Here is an 11,036-nt window from a genome sequence, read left to right on the forward strand (position 1 = left end):
GCCAGGGCCGGCTGCCGTCGGGGACAGGGCTTTCCATAGCCATGGCCCAGCAGTGGAGCCTCCAAAGGCTCGCAGGCCGCCATCCGCAGGACAGCTATGAGGACAGCACCCAGTCCAGCATCTTCACCTACACCAACAGCAACTCCACCAGAGGTGAGCCAGCAGGCCCGTGGAGGCTGGGTGGCTGCACTGGGGGCCACCGGCCACCCACCTGCCCCGCCCAAGGGAATCTCTCTTCTGCACGTCCCCACCAGCAGAGAAGGCTTTCTCCCATAGCTTTTCTGATGACATGAATTGGGGGGTCCTCTCCAAATCTAGAAGGACACCATAATATCGAATATGCATTCTCAAGCCACACAGGCTTCCCAGCCCCTTTGAGAATCCGAGGCCGGGGAAGAGTTTATGTGCTCTTTCTTTGTGGCCCGTAGATGAGTGTGTTCACTGCTAGCGAATGACCTCTCATTCCACGGAGTCCCTCAGCTTCCTGGGGAAGAGCTGGGTCTGTCTTTACATTTGAAGCCAAAAGGAGGCAACATACTGACACACCCAAGGGAGGCGGGAGGGTGGGGAAGACAGCAGCAGAGGGCAAGAAACTTCTAGAACTTCAGGGTCGGCAAAGCCTGTAGCAGTCATTTTGTCAAACTCCATGATGGGGCCACATGGCTTTTGGCTGCACACCTCTGGGGGAAGAGGCTGCATTGGCGCCCAGGGCCATCTTTCCATTCGGAGCCGTCCTGGGAGAGAGGGCTCAGGCCCAACAGAAAGCTGAAAGCTCTCATCAGGGCAGCCCGAGTTCTGCCATTGGGAGTTGCCCAATCCAAAAGTTTTGCACGCAGGCCCTCAAAGAAGCTGAGGACACCAGTGACCGCCCCACTCCTGGCCCTCTCCCCAGGTCCCTCCTCCAAACCAAATTCCTTTGGTGCCTTCAAGAACATCGTGCAGGCCGGGCGCAGTGGCTCACGCCTGTAATCCCAGCACTTTGGGAGGCACAGGTGGGCAGATGACGAGGTCAACAGATAGAGATCATCCTGGCCAACATACTGAAACCTCATATCTACTAAAAATGCAAAAATTAGCTGGGCTTGGTGGCGCATGCCTGTAGTCCCAGCTACTCAGGAGGCTGAGGCAGGAGAATCGCTTGAACCCGGGAGGTGGAGGTTGCAGTGAGCCGAGATCACGCCACTATGCTCCAGCCTGGCCACAGAGTGAGACTCTTGTCTCAAAACAAAACAAAACAAAAAACAACAACATCGTGCAGGCTGTGGTTTCCAGAAGCCACGCCAGCTCCTTGATTGCCAATAAACATCCCGCTGTGGGGTGGCCAGGACCGAGTGCCAATTAGTGACAGAGTGCCCAGACCAAACCGGATGAGGATCTTGCAGTTGACCTCAACATGACTGTGCCCAGAATTTCCTTGGTGGCAGTGTCAACAGTCTCTTCCTAGATGCCCCCAGACTTCATCAATGCATGATGCTTCAGTGCACTCTTTTCAAATGTCGGGGTGGGTTTTTTTTTTTTTCCACAAAACTTCAAGCATCTACTAAAGTAGAGGGAGGAGTGTAATGAACTCCGGTACCCATCACTCAGCTTCCACGGTTTCATCTCATTTCATCTGTGACCCCTCCACTACCCTTTCTTCCTGATTCTTGGAAGCAAATCCAAGACATCACACCCTTCCCTCTGTAAATCTTTACTATGTTCCTCTAGGAGAAAAGGACTCTTCTCAATACATAACCACAAGTCATCATCACACCGACAAGTGTAACAATATTTCCTGAATAGCTTCAAATATCCTAGTAGTGTTCAAAAAATGTCATACGTATTTTCAGTCTGCTTGAATCAGGGCTCAAATAAGGTCCACACATTCAGATTGACTGATATGCCTTTTGACTCCCTTTGAATCTAGAGGTTCCCTTTCTATCTCCCTGCAATTTATTTGTGGAAGCAAGCAAGTCGTTCATGACGTAGCCTAACAGGCCCCTCTGACGTTGTTCATTATGACTTTTCTGTAAATTGGTAGTTGATCTGAGGATCTGGCCAGAGGCAGGTTGGATTTGTTGGTGTGTTTTGGCAAGGAGAGTGTCTCTTTTCTGGGGTGTTGGCAGCTACTGAAACTCAATGCCCAGACCAATTAAACCACTGGGGATGGAAAATGACGGCATTCGGACACCTTACCCTGCCTTCACCTATTGGTGACCAAAACCTTAACATCTTCACAGGTGTTCTTACCCTGAGGGTATATGCCACTAGGTTGCGTAGTAAAGCGGTGTGTTTCCAGTCCCTTAGAATAGTCCCTCTCTAAGTGATATGCCACTCAGTGGATATGCATTTAGCTTCATTTCTTTTGTTGCTGATTTTCAGAGATTGCTCTGTAAATTTAAACTTTTGTTTTACTTTATTTTATTTTTTCGAGACAGTCTTACTCTGTCGCCCAGGCTGGAGTGCAGTGGCGCGATCTCAGCTCACTGCAACCTCCGCCTCCTCGGTTCGAGCGATTCTCCTGCCTCAGCCTCCCGAGGAGCTGGGACTACAGGTGCCCGCCACCACGCCCAGCTAATTTTTTTTATTTTTAGTAGAGACAGGGTTTCACCATGTTGGCCAGGCTGGTCTCCAACTGCTGACCTCAAGTCGTCCGCCCACCTCGGCTTCCCAAAGTGCTGGGATTACAGGTGTGAGCCACCGCCCCCGGCCACTTAAATTTTGTTTTATAATTATGTAATAAAACAGTTAAAAGTCTCAAATTAAAATCTAGAAAAGAAGGTGTATTTGAAGAAGTCTGGCTTCTCTGCGCCACCACCGACCGCCCCTTCCCTATCTGCCTGTATTTCCTCGAATCACTTTGCCTGGGAGTTGACTTTGATTCTCTTGCTCATTGCTTCATGAAATTCAGTTCCAGAACTTTCAGGAGGGGGGGGTAGGCCATGACACCAGCTCTAGTTACACTGGTGGCAGCTCCTGTCCCCTCCCCCACTGCTGCTGGGACCTGTTCTCTCCTTTGCCCCCTTGTCCCTGCACTGCCCAATTTGGACCGCAAGGGTTGCCAGGGAAGGGCACTGGCTGCCTTGTTTTCAGAGGTCGTAGCACCTAGATTGCTCCAGCCCCTTGCACTTGCCTGCAGGCCAGAGTGTCCCAAACCCTCCCAGTCTCAGCTGCTCTTCCCCAGTTCACCCAAGGTACTTCCCAGGGAAGAGCTGCCGACAGTTTGGGGGTTCTCTGTTCTTAGGTCCATCAGCAACCCCATTGCTCCCCTCTGCTTCCTTCTGCACGGAGACTGACGCCATGCAGGTCTTCAATTGTCAATGGTCTGTCCCTGCTGCTCATACTGGGGGTTCCTGGGGAGCCAGTGCCAGGTATCGGGATTGCAGACATTGTCTGTGGGTTTCCGGAAGCTCCTTGTGTTGGGAACATATGGGGCCCGTGCACAGAGGGCAGCAGAGGCCTTGTGGGATCCAGCTGTGCTAGGGGTGAGATTTATCTGTCTCTCCTGGCCATAGCCAGGAAATCCCCATTTTTCTTAAGCTAGCTTGAGTTGGGCTTTTCTAACACACAGCTAAAGAATCTCTTGATAAACCTTGGGACTCTCCATGAGGCCTTATATGGCAGCAGGTCTGTGGCTTGCAATCCCTTCAAGTAATCTGCCAAAAACAATGTTATGACGAAGGTCCTTCCAACACAAAAGGTGTAGAGCCCTAGCAAACTCCTACAGAAGAAAAAGGAGAAATAATTCGTTTGTAGTCCCAGCTACTTGGGAGGCCAAGGTGGGAGGATCACCTGAAGTCAGGAGTTCGAGACCAGCCTAGGCAACATAGCCAGACCCCATCTCTACAGAAATAAAAAAAAATTGCCATTGTGGTAATGCACGGCTTGTAGTCCCAGATACTCGAGAGGCTGAGGCAGGAGGATCGCTTGAGCCCAGGAGTTCCACGTTGCAGTGAGCTATGATTGTGCCACTGTACTCCAGCCTGGGTGCCAGAGCCAGACTCTATCTCTATTTTTTGTTGTTGTAGTTGTTGTTGTTGTTTTTGAGACGGAGTCCTTGTTCTGTCACCCCGGCTGGAGTGCAGTGGCGTGATCTCAGCTCACTGCAACCTCTGCCTCCTGGGTTCAAGTGATTCTCCCGCCTCAGCCTCCTGAGTAGCTGGGACTACAGGCGCCCACCACCATACCTAGCTAATTTTTTTTTTTTTTGTATTTTTAGTAGAGACGGGGTTTCACCATGGCCAGGCTGGTTTTGAACTCCTGACCTCAAGTGATGCACCCCCTCGGCCTCCCAAAGTGCTGGGATTACAGGCGTGAGCCACCGCTCCCAGCCGACTGTATCTCTAAATATATAATAATCATAATCATAATCAGGACACCAGTCATATTGGATTAGGGCCCACCCTAATGACCTCATTTAAACTTGGTCATTTCTGTAAAGACCCTATCTCCGAAAACGGTCACTTTCTGAGGTATTGGGGTTAGGACTCCAACATATGAATTTGGGTGGGGACACAATTCAACTCATAACACATTCATTGATTAATTTCCTCATTCATTTATTTTCTGAGCATCTATTGTGTGCTGGACACTCTGTGAGGATGAATGAGTCACAGTCTCTGGTGAGAAAGACAAGACTTGTACTTGTGTCTCAGTACTGGCTGCTATAAGAAATTACCAGGCTGTGGCCGGGCGCAGTGGCTCACGCCTGTAATCCCAGCATTTTGGGAGGCCGAGGCAGGCGGATCACGAGGTCAGGAGATTGAGATCATCCTAGCTAACATGGTGAAGCCCCGTCTCTACTAAAAATAGAAAAAATTAGCCAGGTGTGGTGGCGGGCGCCTGTAGTCCCAGCTACTCAGGAGGCTGAAGCAGGAGAATGGCGTGAACCTGGGAGGCGGAGCTTGCAGTGAGCCGAGATGGTGCCACTGCACTCCAGCCTGGGTGACAGAGCAAGACTCCGTCTCAAAAAAAAAAAGAAAAGAAAAGAAAAGAAAAAGAAATTACCAGGCTGTGCACGGTGGCTCACGCCTGCAATCCCAGTACTTTGGGAGGACAAGGCAGGAGGATCTCTTGAGGTCAGGAGTTTGAGACCAGCCTGGTCAACATGGTGAAACCCCATGTCTACTAAAAGCACAAAAATTAGCTGGGTGTGGTGGTGGGTGCCTGTAAATCCCAGCTACTACTCGGGAGGCTGAGGCAGGAGAATCGCTTGAACCCAGGAGGCGGAGGTTGCAGTGAGCCGAGATCACATCACTGCACTCCAGCCTGGGTGACAGAGCAAGACTTTGTCCCCCTCAAAAAAAAAGAAAAGAAAGAAAGGAAAAGAATAAAAGAGAAATTACCATAGATTGGGTGGCTTTTAAATGACAAATTTATTTCTCACAGCTCTGGAGGCTGGAAGTCAGGGTGCTAGTGTGGTGGGCTCTGGCGAGGACCCTCTTCCTGACTGCAGATTGCCAACAACTCATTGTATCCTCACATGGAAGAAAGAGAGCTAGAGAGCACTCTAGGGACTCTTTTTCTTGTTTGTTTTAATTAAAAAAAATTTTTTTTTACATGGGCATGCCATGTTGCCCAGGTTGCATTTGAACTCCTGGGCTCAAGCAACCCTCCAGCCTCAGCCTCCCAAAGTGCTGGGATTACAGGCATGAGCCACCATTCCCAGCTAATTTGGGCTGTTCCCAAAGGCTCAAGTGATCCTCCCACGTTGGCCTCCTGAGTAGCTGGGGCTACAGGCGTGAGCCACCATGCCCAGCTTCTAGGACCTCTTTTATAAGGGCACTAATCCCATTCATGAGGGCCCCACTCACTCTGCACACGTGACCTAAATGACCTGCCAAAGGCCCCACCTCCTAATACCATCACCTTGGGGGTTGGGATTTCAACACAGAAATTTATGGGGGGCACGTACATTCAGATCATCATGAACAGTAACTCCTATGTGTGACAGAAGGTGACAGAGGTGGGTAGTGGTCTTCCCCTCAAGGGGGTGAGTTGCCACTAGCTGGGGAATCTTCTGGAAGGCAAATGCATATGAGCTGGGCTTTACAGGAGGCAAGCGTTTCTCTATGGAAGGGCAGAGGACTGTGGGAGGTAGGAGGTGGGGCTGGGGCAAAGGGAAGAGGGGAGCAGAGAAGTGGGGTGACTGCACACTGGCAGTGGGGAATCAGATGGAGGAGACGATGAGGAGTTCTGTTAAGTTCAAGATGCCAGTGCCAGTGACCAGCGGGCGATGGTCTCTGGCTTGAGGGACAGGATGGAGGGGAGACTGTCTGAGGATGGACAAAGCTGGAGGGAAACAGCCAATTGCAAAGGCAGGAGGGCGGAAGGGGGAGGGGAGAGGTGGGATCAGCACTGGTACAGACAGGCGGTGCTGCAGCCCAGCTCCTCTCTCTCCTCTGCCTCCTGCCCTCAGGCCCCTTCGAAGGCCCGAATTACCACATCGCTCCCAGATGGGTATACCACCTCACCAGTGTCTGGATGATCTTTGTGGTCACTGCATCTGTGTTCACAAATGGGCTTGTGCTGGCGGCCACCATGAAGTTCAAGAAGCTGCGCCACCCGCTGAACTGGATCCTGGTGAACCTGGCGGTCGCTGACCTAGCAGAGACCGTCATTGCCAGCACTATCAGCGTTGTGAACCAGGTCTCTGGCTACTTCGTGCTGGGCCACCCTATGTGTGTCCTGGAGGGCTACACCGTCTCCCTGTGTGGTAAGCCAGTCGGGGCCCAGGCTCAGCGGAAACCACTCATTCACCCTGCAAGCCCCTCCGGCCACCTCATGATGATCTGGGCCCAGCTGCTCCTGTAGGCCTGTCTCCCTCCACATCTGTGCCTCACATCCATACACTGAAGGGTTCTGGAGGCTTCCATCTGAACACTCACATTAAATTCAGCTCCCTTGAGTCAAACATACCCTGAGTTCCTACTCTTGAGTCAGGCTCTGCCCGGGGACAGCCAGTTTGGAGCTGTGGGGCTGGTGTGGGAGGAGACAGATACAGAGCTAGACAACCCCAGAACAGTAGGGGGGCGGGGACTCTGGGCACCCTGGACAGAACTCCCCTGCAATTAGGGATGCCTGCTCTTTCAGCTCACCAGCATCTGCTTTTCCCGGAGGAGACACAATTCCCAGATCCTCTTCCCATCCCCATCACTAATATCTCTGTGGGCCACTATTCCGCTCAGGTCAGGAGACAGTGGCCGAGAGGTACTAGCGTGCCAGGCTCTGTGCTAAGGAGGGGGCCCTATAGCCAGACGGCGACCACACAGTACCATCATCAGTCCTCTCAGACAAGAAGGGGCCTGGGGCAGGTGGTGGAGGAGCGGCTGGGAGCAGTTTGTGGTTCGAGTGGGTAGAGTACCACCAAGCAGCCGTGGCTGCTGGACACGAGGTGGGCAGGCCCAGGTCTCAGAGGCCTCAGACGTCACGCCCAGGAGCTGGGACTTTCTTTCAGGAGGAGGAGACCGCACATCCAGCAGCAGCAGCTCCTGCTCTTGCCTCCCCACCACTCTTAGCAGCCTCCCCAACCCCACCCCCTGTTAACTGCCTCAAATTGTACCCACAATGGCCCAGACCAGAGAGGGTGCTTGTCCAAGTCCCGGCACTACCCCGATAGTCTAGAAGGGGAGCCAAGGGAAGGTCAGGCAGAGAAGGTCCATCCCCAGGTCCGAGTGCTCTCTGCAGCAGGCATGGCCTCGGTGGTCACACGACCCTTCCCGAGTGCCCCCCTGCATCTCCGCCCACGTCTGTCTCCGTTTCTGCCATGGTCTCCCGCTCACCCTTGCCTCTGCTCATGGTCTGTTCTTGGGTCAGTCAGGTGCCAAGCAGCCAGCACTTCCCCACCACTTTTGGTCCACGGATGCCCTTGGCCATCTGGGAAGCCTGTGGACCCCATCTCAGGAGAATTTTTGCAAACGCATAAAATGAGACCCATAGGATTACAAAGGCAGCAAATTATATTGAAATACAGTTATCAAAGTATTAAACATTCATCAGTAACATAGTCTTTAGTTAAAAGCATTTATTGGCCAGGCTCATGCCTGTAATCCCAGCACTTTGGGAGGCTGAGGTGGGAGGACTGCTTGCCTCCAGGAGTTTGAGAACAGCCTGGGCAACAGTGAGACCTCTTCTCTACAACAAATAAAAACAGCTGGGCGTGGTGGCACACCAGTAGTCCCAGCTACTCAGGAGGCTCAGGCGGGAGGATCACTTGAGCTCTGGAGGTCAAGGCTGCAGTGAGCTATGATGGCACCACTGCACTCAGCCTGGGCAACAGAGTGAGATTCTGTCTCAAAAAGTAAATAAAAATAAAAGCATATGTTAAACGTATTAGTGACACCACTCAGTACTAAGGTATTAAATAACAGGATCCCGCCTGACAATCACTGTTATTTCAGAGTAGTGATGAACATAAGTGGTATTCGAACTCTGTGCCACCTCTATGAATTGACAGGAAAACATCTGTGACCTCTCTTGAGTCACAGGTACTGCTAATACTGCCACGTTCATAATGGAAGGAAATGCCCAGTGTCTGTTCGAGGTTGGTGGAAAGAAAGATGTCGTTTTTTCCACCTCAGTCCGTGGAGCCCTGAATTCTGTGTGCAGACGTTTGGGGTCTAAGCAGGACAGTGGGAAGCTTTGCTTCCCACCTTTGCTTTGGCTCAAAGCCCTCATCTGTCTGCTCTCCCCATAGGGATCACAGGTCTCTGGTCTCTGGCCATCATTTCCTGGGAGAGGTGGCTGGTGGTGTGCAAGCCCTTTGGCAATGTGAGATTTGATGCCAAGCTGGCCATCATTGGCATTGCCTTCTCCTGGATCTGGTCTGCTGTGTGGACAGCCCCGCCCATCTTTGGTTGGAGCAGGTAAGGGTGCGAGGACGCAAGATGGAGTGGGCAGGGTCAGACTCTGTGACCTTAAGGCAAATCACTTCCTTTCTCTGGGCCCCTCTGAGCGTGCAATGTCTATCAATGTATGAATGTGGCTGCAACATAGGAAAGGCTCTGTGGTCCCCGAACCTCTGGAAACATATTTATCCCAAGCACGATCAGGTCACAGGCGCACACGCAGCTCAGGCCATCAGCACAGCTGTCAGTGAACGCATAGCGTGTTTGCATTCCAGGTCTCTTCCTTGCACACGCTGCCGCACCACGCCCCCCACCTTTCAGAGGCTGCTTGGGTCATAGATCCACCTGGGCCTACAGAGCACATGTCCCGGCCAGGCCAAGCAAGTGGCTCAAATGTTTGATTGGGGTGGACTGGATGGGACAGCATTTCACTGTTTTATCGACAAGCTCGTGAATAAGTTCTCGTGGTGTTTGGAGAGGGAATGTTCTTTCCTCGAGAACGTTCCACAATTCTGGGAAACAAACCTTGTGGAAGCCTGTCTCTGTCGCCCGCCCTCCTCATGCCGCCATGCCCCACACAGCTGCCCGTTATCAAACATGTGTGGTGAGCTGACCCTGGTGGAGGCTCTCCCGTAGGTTATCTCATTTAATCCTCCAGGCCACTAAGTGAGCAGGGCCCTTTATTTCAGTCATAGCCTAGCTGACCTCACATAAAAGACTCAGCTCTTCATGGGTGTTCTCAGAAGGTCAGGGCAAGAAGGAACCTCACAATCCCTTTGTAAAGAAGGGGAGTGATTGGGAAGATGAAAATGTCCTGGAAGCAGATAGTGGAGATGGTTGCACAGCATTGTGAATGTACCAAAGGTCACAATGGTACTTTTTTCTTCTTTTGAGACAGGGTCTCACTCTGTCACTCAGGCTGGCACAGTGCAGTGGTGTAATTATGGCTCACTGCAGCCTCCACCTCCTGGGCTCAAGTGATCCTCCTACCTCAGCCTCCTGAGGAGCTGGGCCTACAGATGCACCACTTCACCCAGCTAATTTTTTTTATTTTTTGTAGAGACAAGATCTCACTATGTGTTCCAGGCTAGTCTTGAACTCCTGGGCTCGAGCAATCCTCCTACCTCTGCCTCCAAATGTGCTGGGACTATAGGCGTGAGCCATTGTGCCTGGCCTATAATGGTACATTTTATGTTATGTGTATTTTACCACAATTCAAAAAGAAGAAAGGCATAACATCTAAAAATGGACAAGGATTAACCAAAATCCTACCCAACGGTTTTGTTTTGGGTTGATGAAAATGTTCTGGAAGCAGAGGTGGTGACTGCCACAGAATTGATCACTTCAAATTGGGTAATCTCATGCAACATGAATTTCACCTCAATTTAAAAAAACAAACCCCACCCCAGTTAGCACCATGCCTGGGCCGGGGGTCCTGGGTCACCCCACCCTGCATCAGGACTGGCTGCCGGCCCTTCTCTCCAGGTACTGGCCCCACGGCCTGAAGACTTCATGCGGCCCAGACGTGTTCAGCGGCAGCTCGTACCCCGGGGTGCAGTCTTACATGATTGTCCTCATGGTCACCTGCTGCATCATCCCACTCGCTATCATCGTGCTCTGCTACCTCCAAGTGTGGCTGGCCATCCGAGCGGTAAGCCCCCCGATTCCTCCTGGCCTCACCCGCCTCCTGCCCCTAAGCTGCTCTGCCCTCGAATCAGTCCACTCAGACTCCTAAACTATTTTTCCAAAAATCCTTAGAGAAGAGGATTTTACCCCTATGAGAAAATATTAAGATCCAGCCATGAGAATCAGGTGATTCCTTTGGGACTGTACCAGTGGCTGCAGGTTCAGCCCCAGCCCCGTTGTCCTCAGCTCTGTGAGACGGGAAAGCACTGCCACTCCCTCCCTGGAGGAGTCCACTAAGGGAACAGAGGTGTGCCTTGCCCCGACCCTGGACAGTTCTCCCCGGGGTGGAAAGGCTGCCTTTCCCACAGAGTAGAGTGGAGCAGCCACATCAGCAAATGACACCTGCAAATCAAGGCGTGTTTTTATGAGGCTGCCACCAGAGTACCCTTGTCCTTTTCATAGGCTGTGGGGCTGACCAAGGAGTGGACCCGAGAGTGCCATTTGCCCCCCTGACCCACTCTCCACCTCCATGTCTGGCCCTCTGCCCTGGGAAGCTGATCCTGTCCACAGCCGTCACCCCCCACC

The 11,036-nt window shown here is 52.0% G+C and overlaps 1 protein-coding gene across 1 annotated transcript in view; it reads left to right on the forward strand.

Moving 5' to 3' along the window:
• LOC117977619 (long-wave-sensitive opsin 1) overlaps window positions 1–11,036 on the forward strand; it is a 14,769-nt gene continuing 3,733 nt past the window's right edge. Inside the window, exons 1-4 of the mRNA XM_034949900.3 lie at window positions 1–153; window positions 6,398–6,694; window positions 8,675–8,843; window positions 10,311–10,476. Coding sequence (XP_034805791.1) covers window positions 42–153; window positions 6,398–6,694; window positions 8,675–8,843; window positions 10,311–10,476 — 744 coding nt within the window. The 5' untranslated portion in view covers window positions 1–41. The remainder of the gene's footprint in view (window positions 154–6,397; window positions 6,695–8,674; window positions 8,844–10,310; window positions 10,477–11,036) is intronic.

This window comes from Pan paniscus, chromosome X (assembly GCF_029289425.2).
Source record: "Pan paniscus chromosome X, NHGRI_mPanPan1-v2.0_pri, whole genome shotgun sequence".
In the NCBI taxonomy this organism is placed as follows: domain Eukaryota; kingdom Metazoa; phylum Chordata; class Mammalia; order Primates; family Hominidae; genus Pan; species Pan paniscus.